At 35.6% G+C, this 22,516-nt stretch overlaps 2 protein-coding genes across 6 annotated transcripts in view; both read right to left on the bottom strand.

Moving 5' to 3' along the window:
• The window catches only part of GCNT4 (glucosaminyl (N-acetyl) transferase 4), a 49,924-nt gene extending 43,869 nt beyond the window's left edge, over window positions 1–6,055 (bottom strand). The window contains exon 1 of the mRNA XM_041751904.1: window positions 6,034–6,055. The gene's annotated coding sequence lies outside the window, so the exon portion shown is untranslated. The remainder of the gene's footprint in view (window positions 1–6,033) is intronic.
• Window positions 1–22,516, bottom strand: part of ANKRD31 (ankyrin repeat domain 31) — a 133,992-nt gene that overhangs the window by 8,009 nt on the left and 103,467 nt on the right. For all 5 annotated transcript variants that reach the window (XM_041751877.1, XM_041751876.1, XM_041751875.1 and 2 more), the window contains 3 exons: window positions 20,303–20,399; window positions 16,145–17,141; window positions 6,034–6,174 (listed from right to left, as the gene is read on the bottom strand). In XM_041751877.1, the coding sequence (XP_041607811.1) occupies window positions 6,034–6,174; window positions 16,145–17,141; window positions 20,303–20,399 (1,235 nt within the window). The remainder of the gene's footprint in view (window positions 1–6,033; window positions 6,175–16,144; window positions 17,142–20,302; window positions 20,400–22,516) is intronic.

Below are 22,516 nucleotides of genomic sequence, written 5' to 3'. Positions count from 1 at the left end.
AGTCCAGCATCCACTACTTTATAAAATTAAAAAATTAATGTTGTACTAATAAAATTAAGCCATAAAACAGTGCTTTCAAGAAACTAGACATTTAACTAATTAGATTATTAATATTTCAGGTCTATGTATCCAAATTTTTTGGCTTTTTCTGGTTAGTGAACTTAGCTACTATTTACAACCCCAAAGGTCAGATCTTGGAATACCTACACACAAGTAGGTTGGGCCGAGGCAGAATGGCAAACACTTGCCAGAGGGTTTTTGGGTTCTCCACTCTTAGTTCTAGGGCAGCCTGATAATATACCCCTGAAGCTAGGTTCTCTGTGGCTAAACCATCTAGTCTCCATGTGCACATCCCTTACTCCAGGATACTTTCTTAGAACTTCTAAGCTCAAGCAATAACTTTCCTCTAGGCCCCCATAAATTCTGTGCTTATATTTGTCAAGGCATTTATTAAATTATGTGTTAATATGTCTGTTTCCATTAACATAAGCTCCTTGAGGACAAGGTCTGTGTCATATTAATTTTTATACTCTTAGCACTTCACATAGTGCCTCACAGTTCTGGGGGAAAAAGCCCTCTGACGCTCCTGCTCTTCAAGATTCTTAAATTCTCTGAGCCTCTGTTTGTACATTAGTAAAACAAGTAACTCCAGCTTATTAGGTCTTGTTGTGAGGATTAGAATAATACATGAAGGCAGCCCACGTGGCTCAGTGGTTTAGTGCCGCTGATTTTTTTAAAGCTGTGTCCTTTCAATGTCTGAATTACCCCGGTAGTGTGTTTAAGACCTATGTGGACTTATCGCCGCTAAGGCTACTAAAGTACAGTTTTACCACTTTATATTACCTAGTACTAACAGATAAAAATATACTTTAAATCTGAAATACAGGTGAAAACATATTGAGCCTGTACTTGATGGGTATGTAAGGTGTTTTCGATATTGTCAGGGCACAACATGAACAAAATCCATTGTTTCTAATTGTTAGTTGTTTGAAGAACTGACAGATGGCATTCAGAGGCTTCATCTCTCCTTCCATGGCAAGTGGGGATGCATTAGCACACTGGGTAGACAGAGCTGTTCCATTTCCACTACCAAGCTTGTTTGGTTATGGGATTGAGCCAAGAGGGTGCCTAAACCTTCCAGATCCCTTATGTATGCCCCATTCTGTTAAATAACAGACATTTGTTGAGTACTCAGGATGTGCTAGACAGTATGCCAAATGCTTTTCATGTATTATTCTTTTTTTTAAAAGAGTTTATTTATTCATGAGACACACACACACAGAGAGAGAGAGAGAGAGAGAGAGAGAGAGAGGCAGAGACACAGGCAGAGGGAGAACCAGGCTCCATGCAGGAAGCCCAACGTGGGACTCGATCCTGGGACTCCAGGATCAAGCCTTGGGCTGGAGGCAGGCCCTAAACCGCTGAGCCACCCAGAGATCCATATAACCTGCCTTTAAATATTAAAGAGGTGTCCAAGAATTTATTTCCCTGCTGGGGCTCCATTTTATTTGAAAGTATCAGTCCATTTTTCATATGTCTTCAGGAAAACCATTTGTTGGTACTGACTAATGTGAATCTCTTCATGGATGATCAAATGATTGTTTTAATTCCATTTCAAGTTTTATGATGCAAATCTTAACAAAATTGCACTACCTCAAAAGGAAGAGAGGAAAGGATAATTGTTTTTGATATCAGGAGTTTGGTGGGAGGAAGGCAAAGAAGGAAAGGTTTTCTTTTAGGGTCACTGTAACATAAAACACATTTTGGAAAAGTAAAATAATTCTCAAATATTTGAGAAGGATATATCAAAGTGTAATAACTACCACAAAAGAACTGATCCTGGGAAAGTAATGATGAAAGTCACGTTCATCTTCATATCACCTACCTCCTCCCAATCCCCATCCTAGAGCCTCTCCTTCTCCATTTCTCCCAGGCACTCCACATAGCTCCAGGCAAGAAAAGGGCAGTAGGCCTTTCACATTATTTATGGTTTAGGATTCACACCTCTCGGATATTTGTATTGTAAAAGGGCCTACATCTCCAACCATCTGAGCTGGGCTCTTAGGAGGTTTAAGTTAAGATAATTTGGGAATGATTAATTGACTCAGTGAGGCTGTCTGGCCATCTAGATCAACAATTTTCATCACGTTTTTAAAAAGATTTATTTATTTATTTATGAGCGAGAGTGTGTGAGTGGTAGGAGGCGCAGAGGGAGAGGGAGACACAAAAGACGCCCCACTGAGCAGGGAGCTTGACACAGGGCTTGATCCCAGGATCCTGAGATCGCTATCTGAGCCCAACTCAAGAGTCAGAGACTTAACTGAATGAGCCACCCAGGCACACCAATAATTTTCATCACTTTCTATACTCCTACCTCAACCTTTCCATATCTTAATATTCCTAATCATGGTGGTAGGAGGAATTGTTTTCGAAAGTATGTAGGGTGAGGAGTAACCATAGAGAAAAGTTAATACTAAATCCAAAGTAGTGAATTTATAAGGGTAGAAATTCAGAGAGTGAGTCATTTGGATGGGAAGTATATTTTCACAAGAGAACTGTCAATACTCCTTCAGTCACTGCCCAAAATGGCAGTCTATTTTTCATCTGCAAAATCCAGTCCTGAGCATTCACAAAAATAAACTATCACAGCCATTCTTATGATTATCATACCACAACTTTGTCACAGAAAGGTGTTTTTTTTTCCTGTGGAAGTAGACAATTTTTCCTGCACAAGAATGAGACTTTGCATAAATTCATAAAGGCAGCTAAGTAAATACTGTGTGTTCTTTTGAGTTCAGGGCATCCTGTTTCCAAAGAAAGGAATGTAGTTTCTGTTGTGTCACTGTAAATGTAGAAAGTAATGTACAGGGAACCATAAGATCAGGTTCTAGACCTGGTTCTGGCACTTACTGGCCTTGAGACTAATCAAGTCACTTAATCTCCTATACCTGTGGTTTTATATCCAGAGATAGAGAAAAATAGTTGATTTTCTTACCTCATGAGGTTGTGAAAGAATATATGTAAAAGGCTTTATAAATCACGTATGGCTATGCAGGTCCTGGAATCTCCAAACTGGAAGGGTCTTTAGAGACAATTAGCACTACTACTTATATATAAGAAAAATGAAGTTCAGAAAGTTAAGTGATTTGATCTAGATCAGTGATTCTTACTCCAGTTTGTCTATTATAATTACCTGGAAAGCTGTTTAAAATATTGCCACCTGGTCTTCAGTCAAGACTATTAGGATCAGAAGGTATCTGACTGTGGTCCAACAGGCATTAGTAGTCTTTAAGACCTCCCCAAGTGACTCTAATGTGTAGGCAGAATTGAAAAACATTCCCAGATCATGTAACTTCTCAAGAGTGGAGCCAGGAACTAGTTTGGCCTCCCGTCTCCCACCCAGAGATCATTCTTACCCATCAGGATAATAGCTAATATCTAGGAGACCATAGGAGTGAAGCAATCAGTAATGACCAGTGGGAGTAAGCATCAGGATTCCCTGTATAGCAACCCAGCTGCTTGGGTAGGAAGTATGAGTCATTTGTGTCTAGAGGCTCTGCCATTCTGTCTGAGGTAGGACAAGACCTAGTTTTCCAGAATTTCTTGCCTGATGACCAACCCATTCCTGGCCCCATTGCCATACCAGCATTCTCAAAATGAATTAGCAGAAATGTTCACATTTACCAATGTAGCTAAGAGCTCCTGTCCTTGAGAAGTGACTAAGAATTCATGAGTTACCTCATGACAAGAAGAGGTAGAGGTTTCTGTGGTAAGTTTTATTTTATTTTTTTAAGATTTTGTTTATTTATTCATGAGACAGAGAGAGAGAGAGAGAGAGAGAGGCAGAGACACAGGCAGAGGGAGAAGCAGGCTCCACACAGGGAGCCTGATGTGGGACTCAATCCCCGGTCTCCAGGATCATGCCCCAGGGTGGAAGGCAGCACTAAACCGCTGGGCCACTGGGGCTGCCCCATGTGGTTAAGTTTTATTTTATTTTATTTTATTTATTTATTTATTTATTTATTTATTTATTTATTTATTTATGAGAAAGGGTGGGGGCAGAGACACAGGCAGAGGGAGAAGCAGGCTCCATGCAGGGAGCCCGATGTGGGACTCGATCCCGGGTCGCCAGGATCTTGCCTGGGCTGAAGGCGGCGCTAAATGGCTGAGCCACCAGGGCTGCCCCATGTGGTTAAGTTTTAAAAAAGGATTTTATTTTATTTTATTGAAGATTTATTTATTTATTTATTTATTTATTTATTTATTTATTTATTTATTTATTTATGATAGAGAGAGAGAGAGGCAGAGACACAGGAGGAAGGAGAAGCAGGCTCTATGCCAGGAGCCCGACGTGGGACTCGATCCCGGGACTCCTGGATCGCACCCCGGGCCAAAGGTAGGCGCCAAACCGCTGAGCCACCCAGGGATCCCCTAAAAAAGGATTTTAAATATTGTAAAAAAAACTCCACCATGGTAGTGTTTCTCAGCCTGGGGTATTTATTAGAAGTACATGAGTGCCCTATGGTATTTTTAAAATTTTTAGGATAATTAAAAAATTTACAGGTCTATTTAGATAATCTATTTATGAATATCTTACAACCAAGAATTCTAATTGTAGCGCTTACTTGCCTTTGGCTTCATTGCCAACATAGGTGTTAAACTATATGATGAACTGACATGGCTGGTAAGAAAAGACCAGAGGCAATGTGGTAAATAAATGAGGCCTAAGTACAGAGTGAGAGCCAAATGATGTCACAGCCAGCTATTCAAAAGCAGAAAATGCAGTAGTTCCAATAAAGAAAAAGAGTGGGAGAACTGAATCATCACTGGGCACACAATAGCAGAGGCATATTGAAGCTCAAAAAAACTCAACTACAGAAATCAGTACCATATTCATGTTGTGAGCACAGAGTATTTCAGCAAAATGATATAAACTATCACAAGTTTAAAAAACTTTAATAAAAAGGGATTTCCAAGGGTAAAATGTTAATTACTAACATGAAAATATGATTCATGCTTTCATGGAAATGGCTGGGCATGTGAAAACTAGATGGCCTATGATTTCAGGAGTGGTAAACAAACAAGAAAAATCCTTTAAGAAAAAAAAAAAAACAGATTCTACAGTAGAGAAAAATCTAAGATGTGCTGATATAAGTAAAGGAACTACACCATAGTTTTGGAAGCACAAAAGTCTAGGATATCAGAAAATAGGTTACAGACTAGGAAGGAGGGGAGGAGCTAGGAGGAAGGGTGGGCAGAGCTAAGTGGGACAAAAAAGGGGAGAAGAAACTGCTTTTTATTTCTTAGGTACTGAGGCTTATAAAATGGCTAGTGGAGGGGAAGGCATCTGCAGTTCTGTTTGACAGTATTGGTGGATGTCAGAAGATACACTTTCCTGGGTCAATCACTGAAAGATTGTTCCCTTAAGTGTGGCCATGGACATCTGGAGGTGAACCTCAAAGGTGTCTGTCAATAATAGTCTTTAAATTGGTGGTTAAACTGGGCTTATAACTCATAATATAGAACTATGGGGAAGACGACTAAGTCTGAAAAGTTGGAATGAAAAGATATATTTCTTTTTGGGAGGTATAAAACTGTGTTCACACAAAAGCACACCATAACTTCTGTGGGTCTTAGGCTGCTTACTTGTTCCTTTGTCTTTACGGGAAGTTTTTCCTTCATTACATCAGAATACTAACATATAACTAAATCATCAATACACCAGAGGTCTCAAATTCTCTATGTGGAGTCACAAAGAACTGAATTCACCTGGAGGGATAATAGGGGAAGGTTGAGGGCATTTGAATTTCTGAGACCAGATGAGGAACAAGGAAGGAAAGGCTGTCAGCTGTCCAATTCTGCCCCTGGGGATTTCTGGCAAATAAGAGTTGTGGGAGAAAGTATGTAGCATATCGTACAAAGAATATATAGTTTGGAGAACTTCTGATTTCTTAAAAAAATAGTTTTATCATAAAAAAATAAGTACCTTTCCATTTGAATATGAAGTTACAGATATACTTAAGAATGACTCACCTTACTCCAAGCATAATTCCAAGTCACATAACTGTTGCCTCCTAGAAGATCCTTGAGCCAGGTGACTGGATTTTGATAAATCTGACCATTTTCTACTTTAATTTTACCGCTCAGTAAGACACTGGCTTTGTGGGTAGTCTCCTAAAGTGAAAAATGAAAAAAAAAATTAAGAAGGAAAAATACCTGAAATATGTAAACTTCTACTTTTGGCCATGATGGAGTAAGAGAAACCAGATTTACCCTAACACAAACAAAAAACAGACAAAATATATGAAGCAGTGGTTTGCAAGGTACTAAACATCAGGCAACAAAGTACAGTACCCTGAGAAGTGAGAAATGAATGAGGTAAGCCTTCCAAGTGTCCTAGCTCACTGCCTTGAGAGTTACCAGGTCAGGGTACAGGAAGAGGGGATTCTAGGCAAAGCCTGTTGACGCCCTGAGTTGAGGAGACAGAGCAGAGATCATGGAGGCAAGGTACCTAGAGTTTGCAGGACAGAATACTGAAGAAGAGAGCAATACAAAGAGAGAGGACTCTGCAGATCCTCAGGGGGTCCTCTTTAGCTTTCAGCTAAGTAGTGATTGGCCGTGTTTGGGAGCAAGTTACCCAGGGCTGGGAAAAGAACCACCTGAAAGGATTAGAGGTAGGGACATCTGGCATTCTCAAAGGTCAGAAATAGTGCCTGTTCCCAACAGCACAACTAGAAAACCTCATAACTGGTGGGGCTTTGGTAGGGTACACAGAAGAGTCAGTTATTTCTCACTCAGTAGTGGGAAATAACTAGCCCTAGATTGAACACATTGCTCCAGTCCTGCTGACCAAATCTTAAAAGCAAGACACCAAAGGATCAAACTATTTCCAAGGAACTTAACTGCATCCTAGAATAAATCTACAATATATTTATAAGAATAAAAAATATTCAGCATCCAGCAAGGTAGATTTCACAATGTGTGGGATTCAATGAAAAATTCACAGGCCTAGAAAGAAGTAGGAAAATACAACTCATACAGAAGAGATAAAGCAAACAACTGAAAATGAGAACTGATAAGAATGTTTGCATTAGCAGACAAAAACATTAAGTAGTTATTACAATAATATTCCACATGTTCAAAAGTTATGCAGAGACATGGAAAATATTTTTTAAAAGACCAAAATCAAAATTCTAGAGATGGAGAATACATTGATGATTAGATATTTCTTTTTTTTATTAGATATTTCAAACAAAAAGATCAGTAAGTTCAAAGACAAAGGAATAAGAATTGCATAAAAATGAAACACTGAGAAAAGAGAATTTTTTAAAATGAAAAGATTATCAGTGAATTATAGAAGGATTTCAAGCAATCCATTATGTATGTAATAAGGGGTTCAAAAATGGAGGGGAGGGAGGAAATAATGTTTGGAGAAATAATGGCTGAAATGTTTCCACATCTGAGATTCAAATTTGGAACACAGAGATTCAAGAAATTCAATAACCCCCAAGCATAAGAAACAGAAGAAAGATGACAGCAAATGTCAATCAGGATCTACACAAAGGAAACAAAAACAGAAATAGTAACTACATGAGAAAAAATATTTTTCTTAACATTTAAGTCTACTTCAAAGATAATTGTTTAAACAAAAATAATAATGTATGGAATTTATAACATTAGATCAAAGCAAAATATATAACACAAAGGTCAGGAGTAGAGAAAGGGAAGCATACTAGCTTGTGGTTCTTAGAGTATACATGAAGTGATAAAATATCACAGGTACTGGGAGAAGTTAAAAATATGTTCCATAAACTCTAACACCACAACTGAAGTAAAACGAATTATAGCTAACAAACCAACAAAGGAAACGAAGCATAAAAAAATGAAAAAGGGAACAAAGAGACAAGAGAAATAGAAAACAAATGCCACGTGATAGATTTAAACCTAACTTTATTGAAAGTCCCACTGAATGTAAATATTCTTTTTTAAAAAAATAGATTTTATTTATTTATTTATTTATTTATTTATTTATTTATTTATTTATTTAAGAGAGTGAGAAAAACCACAAACAGGTGGAAAGGCAGATGGAGAGGGAGATGGCCAGGCAGACTCTGCTGAGTGCAGAGCCTAATGCAGTGTGGGGCTTGTTCCTAGTATCTTGAGATCATAACCTAAGCTGAAGTCAGATGCTTAACCAGATGAGCTACCCAGGCACCCCTGAATGTGAATATTCTAGAATCGACTTCTGGCATAACAATGTGAGGATCCAGTCTAACGTGAAAAGTATTTTAAAAAATTGTTTAAATCTCTGGAAAGGGGGGCACCTCGGTGGCTCAGTGGGTTAGTGCCTGCCTTTGGCCCAGGGTGTGATCCCAGGGTCCTGGGTTTGAGTCCCACATTGGGTTCCCTGCATGGAGCCTGCTTCTCCCTCTGCCTGTGTCTCTGTCTCTCTCCCTCTCTGTCTCTCATGAATGAATAAAATCTTTAAAAAAAATCTCTGGAAATGGTTAAACACATGTAGTAAATAAAGAGCCATCTATTCAGCAAAATCTATGACAATTAGGTGGGGAAAAAAAAGTGAGTCTGTGGTATGTGAACCAAGATTGCTTCCTTCCTCCCCCTTCCCGCCTCAATAACGTGCAGATTCCACTCCAGACTGTACAGCCAAGAACACAGGGCTCCCTCTCCCTGTAGCACCTAATCAGAGGGCTACCTTCTTGTCAGGAGCAGGATATCAGCATTTCTCATCCTGCCCTCAGCATCTGTTGATAAGGCTAAGTTGTGAGTGAGTGCAGCCAAAGGTGAGGGATCCCTCCTGCCTAGTCTGCACTGGTGAGGCAGAGGCTCCATCTTTGGCACGGTGCCAATGAGACTACTACGACCCTGATCACCCTTGCCTGGCTTATAAGGTGGTGGTTTCATGTCAAGAGGGACAAGCTGTAAAGGCACAAGCCTACTGTGCCTATCTTGGCTAAATGCTCAGCTCCTAAAGTCAGGGTGTCATTCAGAGAAAAGTTGCTATGTTCCCATCCCAGCTCCAGAGCTATGGCACAGAGATTTGAGAAAAGAAGCAAGCCTTAAAACAGATGGTTCCTCCCTAATCATCTCCAAAGGAAATGACTTCATTTGCAACAGAACATGGAGAAGTTCAAGCTCAAGGTCACTTTAAAGGCAGTACAGGTTGTGGTAAAAAATATTTTAAAGTAAATTGATAGATTCACTGTGGATACAGGCTGGCTAGTTTTTATGAGAGAAATGGGGAAATAAATAGTAGAGAAGAGCCTAGTAGAATCAGAATAAAACTCAAACACTGACTTCATAAACTATACTTTCAAAGGAGCACACACTTGACTGTATTAGTCACGTTGAGCAATTTATGCTCCAGGTCATTGTTGAAAACAATATAATAATTAACCAGCAATAAGTGGAGCTTGATGGCCAGGTATGCACAGAGAAAGAGACAGTTAAGAAAGACCTGCCAAGGCCTCAGTCCATGCAGCACAATATGAAAAGCTTAACACTATATTGGGAAAAATAACCTCCATTAAAACAATATAGCCAGTAACTAAATAAGCAGGCACATAACAATAACAAGCGAGAAGGTGGGGGCCAGTACATGGAATTGCTACATATTTCAAAGTATCTAAAATGTCCATTTACAACAAAAAATTGACATGTGGAAAAAGAGGAATGGTATGACACACCTAAACAAATAGAGCAAGAACACATCTGTAAGAATGACTAAATGTTGGATTTAACAAAGACTTCAAAACAGTCATTATAAAAATGTTAAAGGAACTAAAGGAAACCATAATTAAGGAAGTAAAGGAAGGTATGATGACAATGTCATATCAAATAGAGAATATCAATAAAGATACAATTTATTAAAAAAAACAAATAGAAGTTATAGAGTTGAAAAAGTACAATAACTGAAATGAAAAATTTACCAGAGGGGCTCAAAAGATTTATGATATCAGAAAAAGAATAAACTTGAAAAAAGATCAATAGAGGTTATGAAAGCTGAAGAACAAAGAAAAAATGATGAAGAAAAATGAAAAAGCCTTACAGAAATGTGAGACACCATTAAGCACACAACAGTGCATAAGAGTACCAGAAGGACAAGAGAGAAAAAGGAACAGAAAACATACTTGAAAAAATAATAGATGAAAACTTCTCAAATTTACTGAAAAACATTAATCTATACTTTCTGAAGGAGGCTGAGTGACTTCCAAGTAGGATAAACGTGAAAAAACTCATAAACAGAATTGCTAAAAGTCAAAGACAATAATAAAATACTTTAAAAAGAGAAAAATGACTCATCACTTACAAGAGCACTCCAACAGTTGGCTTCTTATTAAAATAATGGAAGCCAGAAGCAGTGGAATAACATAGTCAAAGCGTACAAAGAAAAAATCATCAACCAAGAATCCTATATCCAGCAAAGCTATCTTTAAGAAATGAAGTTAAATAAAAACATTGCTAGATAAACAAAAACGGAGAGAATTTGTTGCTAGCAAACATGATAAGAAATATCAGAGGAAGTTCTTCAGACTGAAAGTGACTCCAAACAGTAATATGAATCCACGTGAGAAAACAGAGAGCACTGGTAAACATAAGTAATTACACATTATAAAATACAATATGAACAAATATTTCTTCTCTTTTCTTCTCTTAACTGATTTATAAAATTATCGTATTAAATAATAGATAGTGTATATATTTCGAGATAGCAAAAAGGAGGTGAGTGGGAGGAAAGTTTTCTTGTGCTAAGGGAATGATATCAGGGAATGTGGATTTGGTAACTCAAAATCACAGAAACAGATGAAGAAAACCAGAAAGGATAAATAGGAAGGTTAATTTAACAAAAGCTATAAAAAAAGCTTTAATACATGCTTGCTTTCTTTATTTCTTTACAAGTACTAAATTTTATAAACTCATAATTATAACAAATTGAATTGTTGCATTTATAACATTTATATATATGATATGTATAATGATAACATCACAAAAAGGGGGAAAGAAGGATAGAGCTATATAGGACTATAGCTCACTAGAATTAAGTTAGCATAAATCTGAAGCTGATTCTGGTAAGTGAAGATATCCTAGGGTAAGCACTATGGACCTTAAAAAAAAATGGTGAAAAAGGTCACTAAAGAAACTAAAATGCTACAATGAAAAATATCCACTTAATGCAAAAGAAAGCAATAAAAGAAGTACAGAGGAACAAAAAAGGTATGAGACATACTGAAAACAAAAAGTAAAATAGCAGACATAAATCCAATAATATTAATAACATTAACTGTATGAGAGTGGATTTAAAAATTTATTCAAAAGGCAGAAGTTGTCAGACTAAGTTAAAAAAAAAGATCCAATTTGGCAATTTGTGTATACATAGAACAGACTAAACTGAAAGAGACAAATAAATTGAACATGAAGGATGGAGAAATATATATCATGCAAACAGCAACTTCAAGAAAACTGGAGCAGCTATACCAATATTGTACAAAATAGACTTTAGAACAAAAAATGCCACTAGAGATAATGAGGGATATTTTGTAATGAGAAGAGAGTTAATGGATCAGGAATATAGAAGAATTATAAACACATGCACATAATGAAAGAGTTCTGACACACATGAAGCAAAAATTAATAGAAATGAAGGTTGAAATAGATTATTCAACACTAATGAAATTCCACTTTCTGTTTTCTATTAACAACACAACTCCACTTTCAATAATGTATAGAACAAACAGCAGAAGATCAGTGAGGAAAGAGAAAAATTGAGCAACACTACAAACCAACTAAACCCAACAAGCATCTATAAAAAACTTTTCCTAGGGGAGTCTGGTTGTCTGAGTCAGTTAAGCATCTGCCTTTGGGTTAAGTCATGATCCCAGGAATCTGGGATCAAGCCTTGCATCAGGCTCCCTGCTCAGCAAGGAGTCTGCTTCTCCCTCTCCCTCTGCCTTTTTCCTGGCTTATGCATTCTCTCTCTCTCTCTCTCTCTAATAAATACATAAAATCTGTTAAAAAAAAAACTCCAAACAACATAATAATTTTTCTCAAGTGTCCATGGTATATATTTTTAGGATGGGCCATATACTAATTAAGCCACAAAATAAATCTCAGAAAATTTAGAACGATTGAAATAATACTATGTTCTCTAAATACAACAGAATGAAATTAGAAATTAGTAACAAAAAATTGGAACACTCACAGTTATACAGAAATCAAATGACTCCAAATCAAATCAAATGACTCCAAATCAAATACTCCAAATAACTAATGGGTTAAAGATGTAAACAAAATGCAAATTTAAAAATACTTTGAGATGAATGAAAATTAAGATACAACATACCAAAAATTATGAGATGCAACGAAAGCAGTGGGTTAAATGGAAATTTACAGCCATGAATGCCTGTATTGAAAAGGAAGAAATACCTCAAGTAATTAACCTAAACTTACACTGATGACACTGGAAAAAAACAGCAAACTAAACTCAAAGCAAGCAAAAGGAGGGAAATAAATATTAGAGTGGAAATAAATAAAACAGGCAATAGAAAAACAATAGATAAAATCAATAAAATCAAAAGTGGTTCTTTGAAAATAGCAACAAAAGTGACAAAGCTTTAGCTAGACTAAGAAAAACAACTAAGGAGACTCAAATTACTAAGATCAGCAATGAAATGGGTACCCTGTTACTGAACCTAATGAAATAAAAAGGATTATAAGAAAAACTGTCAAGAATTCTATACCAATAAATTAATTCCTAGAAAGATAAAAATTACCAAAAAAAATTCAAGAAGAAACAGTTTGAAAATACCTTTAAGTAAAGAGATTGAATTAATACTCAAAAAACTATCTAAAAAAAAAAAACAATCTCAGGTACAGATGGTTCGTTCATGACTATTATCAAACATTTAAAGACTGAATACTAATATTTTGCATTACCAATATTCCAAAAAATAGAAAAGGATAAACACTTTTGTGAGACTAGTATTACCTTAATACCAATCCAGACAAATACAAGAAATCTACAGACCATTATCTTCAGTAAATATGGATGCAATAATCCTCAACAACATACTAGAAAACCAAATCCAGCAACTTATAAAAAGAATTATATACCATGACCAAATGTAATCTGTCTGCTTTCTCAGGAGTGCAAGGTTGGTTTAATATCCAAAGATCAATTAATGTTATATATCATAACAATAGAATGCAAACCAAAACCAACATATCATCTCAACAGATGTGGAAAGAACATTCGACAAAATGTAATACGCTTCCATGATAAAAAACATTTAAGAAAGTAGGAAAAGAAAGAACTTGCTCAGCCTGATAAAGGGTATCTATGAAAAAAACTACAGCCAACATTAGATTTAAAAGTTAAAGACTAAATTTTTTCCTCCTCAAAACATAATCTTATCTGAGGGAAAAAAAAATACCAGAAGTTTGATAACACCATTTTATTTCAACACTGTGCTGGAGGTTTTAGCCAGTGTGGCCAAAGGAAAAAAAAAAAGAAATAAAAAGCATTCACAATGGAAAGAAAGAAGTAAAACTGTCTTTTTTATAGACAACATGATCATCTATATAGAAAGTCCAATGAAATCTCCAAAAATTTATAGGAAGTAGGAAGTGAGTTTAGCAAGGTTGCATGATAACATCTCAATATACAAAAAAAAAAAGTGTATTTCTACCTATTAGCAAAAAACAACCAAAAACTGACATTTAAAAAATATCATATATAATACTATCAAAAACATGAAATACTTAGCAATAAATCGTATAAAAGATGTCGAAGACCTGTATACTGACTCCTACAACTTCTAGGAAAAAAAAGAAGACCTTAATTAACTGAGAGCTATATCATGTTCAGGTTTAGACAACTCAATATTGCTAAGACGTCCTTTGCCCCAAAATTAATCTATAAATTCAACTCAATACCAATAAAAATAATAGTACCCCTTTAAAAAAAGAGAAAGTGAAAAAACTCACTCTAAAATTCATATGAAATTGCAAATGACCTAGAATATCTGAAACACTCTAGAAAATGGAGAACAAAATTGGAGGACCAATAATACCTGATTTTTAAAAAATATATAAAATTATATAAATATTTTTATATATTTGAGAAAAGTGCACCTGCATGAGTGGGGAGAGGGCCAGAGGGGGAGGGAGGGGGACAAGCTGACTGTGTGCTGAGCATGGAGCCTGACATGGGGCTTGATTTCACAACCCTGAGATCAGGACCTGATCTGAAACCAAGCATCAGCTGCTTAACCTACTGAGTCACCCTGGTGCCCCAACACTACCTGATTGTAACACTTATTATAGAGCTACACAATCAAGATGGTATTCATGGTAAGACAGGTATATAGATATATAGAAGTCCAGAAATAGGCACATATATGAAACAAAGGATTTTCTACAAAGATGCAAAGACAATTCAATAAAGGGTAATTTTTTCAACATATGTTGTCAGAAGAACTGAATATCCAAATTCAAAAATATGCTATTTTGTACCACATACAAAAATTAATGGATCATAGGCCTAAATTCTAAGAGAAAATCTTTGTGTCCTTAGGTTAGACAAAGAATTCTTAGATATGGTTTTAAGAACATAATCAGTGAAAGAGTAAGTTGCTAAGTTGGACTATATCAAAATATTAAATTTGTGTTTTTTTATTTTTTAAGATTTTATTTATTTATTTGAGAGAGAGCTCGTGAGCACAGAGGGAGAGTGAGAGTGCAAACTCCCCACTGAGCAGAGAGCCCAATGCAGTACTCAATCCCAGGACCCTGAGATCATGACCTGAACTGAAGGCAGATGACTAACCAACTGAACCACCCAGGAGCCCCAAACTTCTATTCTTTATAAGACAATTTTGAGAGAATGAAAAGACAAGCCATAGACTAAGAGAAAATATTTGCTAAGTATATGTTTGATAGAGGGCTTATATACAAAATATATCAAAACAAATACCAGAACAAGAAAACAAGCAACCAATTAAAAACTTGGGCAAATATTTGAAAATAAGTTTCACCAAAGAATAAGTATGGCTGGCAAATAGCACATGAAAAGATGCTAATCATTTTGAAATGCAAATTAAAACCACAATGATAAACTACTATACATATATACGTATGACATCCATACATCTACATTACATGTTAGTATATAGCTAAAATTAACAGATTGATCATACTAGGTGTTACATTAATTAAAAATGTGGAGGAACTAGAATACTCATACACAGCTGGTGGAATGTAAAATGTTACAAACAACTTGGCAGTTTCTTAAAAAGTCAAATATATACTTATCATATATAATCCAGCCACTCCACTCCTAGGTATTCACCCAAGGAAAGCAAAAGCCTGTGTGAGCCAAAATTTGTATACCAATATTCACAGGAGCTTTATATGTGATAGTCAACAATTGGAATCAACGTAAATGTCTGTCACAGATGAAATGACAAACTGTAGTTTGTTCTAATACTACAGAACAATAGAAAAAGGAATTAACTACTGATACATGCTCTAATGACAATGACTCTCAATTATGTTCAGAGAAAGAAGCCAGACAAAAATGAACACATATGGTGTAATTCTACTTTTATAGAATTCTCTGAAGTGCAAACTAAAGTATAGGGACAGGGCAGAACAGTAATTGTCTATAGGCTCAACATGGGAAGAAGGGGATAGGAAGCAGGTATACAAAAGGGCAAAAAGAGACTTTTGGAGGTGATGGATATGTTCATGACCTTGTCTGTGGTCATGGTTTCACAGATGTAAACTTATAGGTCAAAATCTGTCAAATTGCATAATATAAATACGTGTAGTGTGTGTTAATACCACCTCAATAAAGCTGTTAAGAAATAGCAGAAATATGAAAAGTTATGTTAAAATTTTATTATAGCTGATCCAGAGTTGGATCCCACAGGTGCTTGGGACCAAAACATATAGAACCATCCTAAAAGCATGATTTCACTCACTGAGAACACAATGGTATGTCTCCTCATTCAAGAAGCCCAGTCAAACCCTATTTCCTGAATCTGAGCTAAATGCCTACACTTCGTGACAGTAACATTTATTAACTTATTTATAAAATTACATGATTTTAGAGAAAAAAATAGGATACCTGTGTTTTGAATTCTAGAATGTCTTTTCCTGGATTAATTCTTCCGAGTAATATCAGATCCTTTATCTGCATACATTTCTTTCTAGGAGCTGTGCTGGAGTTTACAGGCTTTTTAATAATATGTTGACGGCCACGCTCAGAGTGGGAGGAGCTGTGGCTGTCATTAGCACGTCGAACAGTAAAAGCTGGTTTTTTAGGATAAGATTTTGTCTGATGCCCAGTATTACTGCCTAAGACATCAGTCCCTTGATGTGTCAGAGATTCCAATGTCCCCCTACTTGGCTGCTGGGAAGCTATTTTCCTCTTTCCTCTTTTTGGATCACAACTGGTAGGAGCCTGATCACAAACAACAGCTGATGGATGGGCATCATTTCTGGCAAGTATGCTTGTAGTCGCTGCAATGTTTAATGTGTTAGTTACTGCAGAAGGATGATTACAGGGCTCGCGCTCTGGGGCTGGAGGCTCTGTGAGATCATTTCCTCTCTGTGAATACTCCCTCTGAGCAATAAGAGCAACAGGTTGGGAAGGTAATTTAATCTTAGTGCCATCTGCACGTCTGGATTTTGGTGACCCATCGAAGGTACCATCATTGACATTTTGCTTAGAATTCAGCTCATTTCCAGAAAATTCCCTTCTCACTGTTTCTGAATTTACACAAGTGTTGGTATTTGGGCTGCTATTCCAAGTTTCTGGAGACAATGGTGTCTCCTGCATGCTTCCACAAGTAAGGCTGACAATAGAAAGTGAACCTGACTGGGGCTGCAATGAATTTTCCAGACTGATAAGGTCTTGGCTGTCCTTTTCACTAGAGATTTCTGAGCTGGACGGTGGCTTCCTCAAACTAGGACCAGACAAAGATGTAATGTTTTTATAGTTTTGGATTTTCTGGGTAATTTTTTTCTGTTTTTTTGCCACAACTAAAAGGCTCTTCTGTCTTGTGGCCAAGTTAGCCAGCTGTTCTCTCAGGACTCCTTGCTTAAATGATTCAATGGACACCCTACAGAAAGAAACAGAGAAAACAATATGAAAACTGGAGAAAAAAATTTTAGTAGTCATTTAGATTTTAAAGATACTTGTCTTAATTCAATCAGCCCAAAGTACACAAGGGTCTATTTTTGCAATGAATTTCTTATGAGAGGAAAATGACTCTTAAGGTTACGAGTAAGACTGTCTTTTTATGGAGGTGATGGTGTGGTTTTCCACATTTATATTATTTACCAGTTGTGAGTCAACTCTGAAAAAGAAACAAAATTTGGGATGTTAAGTAGCAACTGATCATCAAGGAGGAATACTATTCTTTAAATTTGGAGGTTGCTTACCTGTTCATAGTGGAAAGGTGTGTCAGGAAGTAACATTTGGGAATAAGTTCCATTTAAGTTCCCTTAGAGCTGAAGGAGTGAGACTATTTGGTGAATAATTATACCTGAGCTAGACCTGAGCAATGTCAGTCCATCAAGTAATTACTGTAATTATGCTTTGAATCTGTACTGAATCACTTTCAGGTCCAGAGGGACTACCCAGATAGGCATTAACCTGTGTGACTATAAGGGGCTTGCATTCGAGAGAAAATGGCTAATCTACATACCTTTTTCTTTCGGTTATTCTACAGTGACCTTCAGGACACTAAACTCTTTGTTTCTAGTAGTTCTCAAACTTTTTGGTTTTAGGACTTTTTTTAATACCTTTAAAAATTACTGAGGAACCCAAAGGGCTTTTGCTCATATGGATATATCTATCAATAGTTACTGTTTTAGAAAATAAAACAGAAATTTTTAAAACAAGAACATTCAAGCATGCTTTCCATTAGCTATTAGAATAATGATATCACACTTCATGTGGCCTCTGGAAAATTCCATTACACACTCATTAGAATGTGAGGCAAAAAGGCAAATAATATCTTAGTTTTCTTATAAAAATAGTTTTGACTTCACACACCCCTTGAAATCATCTCAGGGACCCTCAAGGGTCATCCTCAAGCAGCTGCTTTATGGGACAGCAATAGTATAGATATCTGTCTCTCTATAATAGTTTAGAGTTGTTGGTACTGAACTCCAAGCAAAACAGATGTTAAAGTGAGTAGTAGATGAAAATGGAAGAAACAGCAAGAAGAAATTAGATTAACAAACAACTCGTAGCATAAAAGGAAAAAAAAATAGTAATGTTGCATTTAACAGAGTTCAGACAGAAAAATAAAAGTTCATTTTAGATTACATGATTTTAAGTCTTATAGCAATATGAATAGATTTACACACCTGCAAATCCAACTGATCAGTAACTTTCCAAAATCCACAGTATATTTTTAATCATAGGACATAAAGGAAAATTGAAGCTAGCCTTCTCCAAAGTCTCCTAGAATATATCCTGCAGTCAGTTACCCACCTGTAGGTCCTACAAGCTCACTTGCATTATACTGACAGGAAAACAGGAAATATAAATGAATTTGTAATACTTATTCAATGGAGAGAAAAAGCAAAATGAACACAGAAGACTTATAAATGAAAATAGAAAACTGATTTTTAAATAAATTCAGAAAAAAAACTGAATGTACAATAGATGTCAAGTGCTCATAAGAATATAAAAGAAACTAGAAAGATCACATGTGAATAAAGAATAAGGTCAAAAAGATATCTGCAACCCCATAATCACTGCAGCATTATTAACAATAGCTGAGACATAAAAACAACCTAAATGTCCATCAAAGGATGAATATAGAAAATGTGGTTTAAATAGCCAAACTGGAAGGAGCTATTTGGTGGAAGGAGCCTCGGTGTCCATCGAAAGATGAATGGATAAAGAAGATGTGGTTTATGTATACAATGGAATATTACTCAGCCATTAGAAACGACAAATACCCATCATTTGCTTCGATGTGGATGGAACTGGAGGGTATTATGGTGAGTGAAATAAGTCAATCGGAGAAGGACAAACATTATATGGTCTCATTCATTTGGGGAATATAAAAAATAGTGAAAGGGAATAAAGGGGAAAGGAGAAAAAATGAGTGGGAAATATCAGAAAGGGAGACAGAACATGAAAGACTCCTAACTCTGGGAAATGAACTAGGGGTGGTGGAAGGGGAGGTGGCAGGGGGTGGGAGTGACTGGGTGACAGTCACTGATGTGGCACTTGACGGGATGAGCACTGGGTGTTATTCTATATGTTGACAAATTGAACACCAATAAAAAATAAATTTTAAAAAATGTGGTTTATGTGCACAAGTGCACACACACAGAAGAATATTATTCAGCCATGAAAAAGAAAGAAATCCTGCCAGTTTTGACAGCATGCACAGACCTTGAGAGTATTATATTAGGTGAAAATAAGTCAGACAGAGAAAAACAAATACTGTATGGTCTCACTTATATGTGAAATCTAAAAAACTTCAAAAAACTGAACTCATAGATATAGAGAGCAGATTGGTAGTTGCCAGAGGTAGAAGGTGGAGGGTGGATGAAATGGATAAAGGGAGTCAAAAGGTACAAATATCCAGTAATAAAATAGATAAGTCATGAGGATATAATGTACAGCATGGTGACTATAGTTAATGATACTGTATTGTATATTTGAAAGTTGCTAAGAGAGTAAATCTTAAAGTTCTCATTATGAGAAAAAATGGCATATATAGTTAAATCTATGAAAAACTAATAAAAATAATGCCCACATAAGAAAAAAATATATAACATTTTTCTCAAGAAAAGGACAAAAAGAGGTATATAACCAATATACAATCAGGATGAAATCTCTTAAAAACTTTGAGGGTTTAGAAATACACAAAACTAAATAATATACATGGTTATAATGCTTAGAAAGACAACATTTGTGATAGCAAAAGGAAAACTTTGTACTGTAAAAAATTTAAGTTCACCATGGAAAGAAATTTATTTTGGAGATTCATGACCAGAGACACTTTCACAAAATTCTTTGCTGTAGACAACTTTTTAAGATACGTCTTTTTCTGAATATTTCAAGTAATAAAATATAAAAATATCTTTCTGGAAAGTACAATTCCCCATGGAGGTAATAGATTAGATGACCTCATAAAGTCATTCTTTGGTCCTATGCAACATTCACACTCTTAAGAAATTCTAGATTCTCACTATTATAACTAAGAAGGGAAATATTTTGAAAATTCTAAAGCATTTCTATTTTTTCACTCACCTGTATTTTTTAGCCAGATCATCCCTTTCTGCCTTCTGTTTGGCAAGCACATAATCCATAATCTCTTTTATCTCTAACATCTTTTCAATGCATTGTTCTGGAAACATGGTAATAAAAAGTCAGTTAATGATAGAAGAAAGACATCAAATGTTAAGTTTGATCACACAAAACTCAGCCTATTAATTTTTAAAAGCCATTATTAAAAAAATTATTTTTTTAAATTTTTATTTATTTGTGATAGTCACAGAGAGAGAGAGAGAGAGAGAGAGAGAGGCAGAGACACAGGCAGAGGGAGAAGCAGGCTCCATGCACTGGGAGCCCAATGTGGGACTCGATCCCGGGTCTCCAGGATCACGCCCTGGGCCAAAGGCAGGCGCTAAAACGCTGTGCCACCCAGGGATCCCTAAAAAAATAATTTAAAAATAAAATAAAATGCCATTATTTCCTTACCCTGTTCCCTACTATTAGTGGTCCAGATATACAAATCAAAACTCATGACCTTTATAGTCACCTTCCTCATCTGTGAAATGAGGTTAGGAAAGGAAGATAAATAGGAAAATAAATATTTTGTTAAAATTATTTACTTTTTAAAATACAAAGGGCACACACTGTATAAACATTTCAAACAATATGAATGTTTACATAAAAGAAAAGTAAAAAGAAAAGTATCCTACTCTCACCTTCTGTTACTCCTCTTTTTCATTTCACAAGAGACTACTGTTTATACTTTGGTAGCAGTGTATTTGTTGGTGTGTGTAAAAGTTTTTAGTATATTTATCTAATGGATTATTCAATGCATATTTATAGTATATGTAACTATATGTGTATGTATGCTATATTCATTATTAAATTTTTATTAATTCATAAATTTAATAATTTAATTTTAATAAAAATAATTAAAATAAAATTAATAGTTAATTATTAATTAAACTATATTAGATGTATTTGTTAATTGTTTTAAATTTATTTATTCATGAGAGACACAGAGAGAAAGAGGCAGAGACACAGGCAGAGGGAGAAGAAGCAGGCTACATGCAGGGAGCCAGATGCAGGACTCGATCCCGGGTCTCCAGGATGACACCCTAGGCAGAAGGCAGCACTATACCACTGAGCCACCCGGGCTGCCCTAAGTGTATTATTCTAGATGTGTTTACCATATGTAACTATATATGTAGTTAGAAATAAAAAGCATGTTATCAGTTCTTGTCCTTTACACTTAACACTTATATAGGGCTATATGATATCTCAGGTTACTTAAAGATCTATATAAAATTACTTTTACAATAATTACTTAAAATTTTCCTACTTTCTTCCTCTTCTTCCTAAGTAAAGGCATAATGACTTCCTTCACCGATTACAAATCCACAAGATTTACACATAAATGTCCATTATATCAGACTCCAATTCTCAGGTAGTAAATGGAAATGCTTAAATGAATACATTTAATACATTTTATTTCTGTTAAGCTATTTGTTATTTCACTTTTGGCTTTGTTTCTTAAGTTTTTTCCTAATAATTGTAGGCCAATGCATATTTTTCTAGATAATTTAACTAGATTTTAGACCAATGCATATTTTTCTAGATAATTTACTAGATAACTCTAGATAATTTAACTAGAAAATCAGTGGTGGAAAATGACTGAAGTTCAGAGTAGGAATTTGTTCCAGAACCCCCCTTTGCAAATTAGACAAATGATATAAATGATTTGGTCAGTATAGAGTCAGTGTTCCCAAAGTAGTTTCTGTCTTATTAGTACTATGACTAAGGATTAATTCTATATGATGCATGTGCCAACAAAGGGGGAAAACTTGATCATTAAGAATTTAGATATAAATCTGTTTGGCATATTTGACATTTAATAAAAGATGTTTATAGTATCAATGTACCCTGTCACATTGGGTTTTTCTAACTGAATTTTAAATCAGAGGTAGAAATAACATTAGCATAGTAATGAAGAATATTCTATATTTTTCTATAAAAAAAGAACATAAAGAATCTTATATGTAAATTGATACTATATACATATCAGATACATTAATCAGTGGTATCTTGGAACCTAGAAATTGCCCTAATATGTGTAAGATTTTAAGATATGATTATAAGGCATTAGAAAAACAACGAGGATGACAGAAATTATTCAACAAATAAGAGGCAGAGTAGTAATATGGGGGGTGGGAGACTCTATTCTATCCTTGTTTTGTACCACATGTGGAA

The sequence above is a fragment of the Vulpes lagopus genome, chromosome 4 (assembly GCF_018345385.1).
Source record: "Vulpes lagopus strain Blue_001 chromosome 4, ASM1834538v1, whole genome shotgun sequence".
Classification (NCBI taxonomy): Eukaryota; Metazoa; Chordata; class Mammalia; order Carnivora; family Canidae; genus Vulpes; species Vulpes lagopus.
The sequence above is the reverse complement of the archived record's forward strand: the minus strand, read 5'-3'. Positions and strand labels throughout refer to the sequence as shown.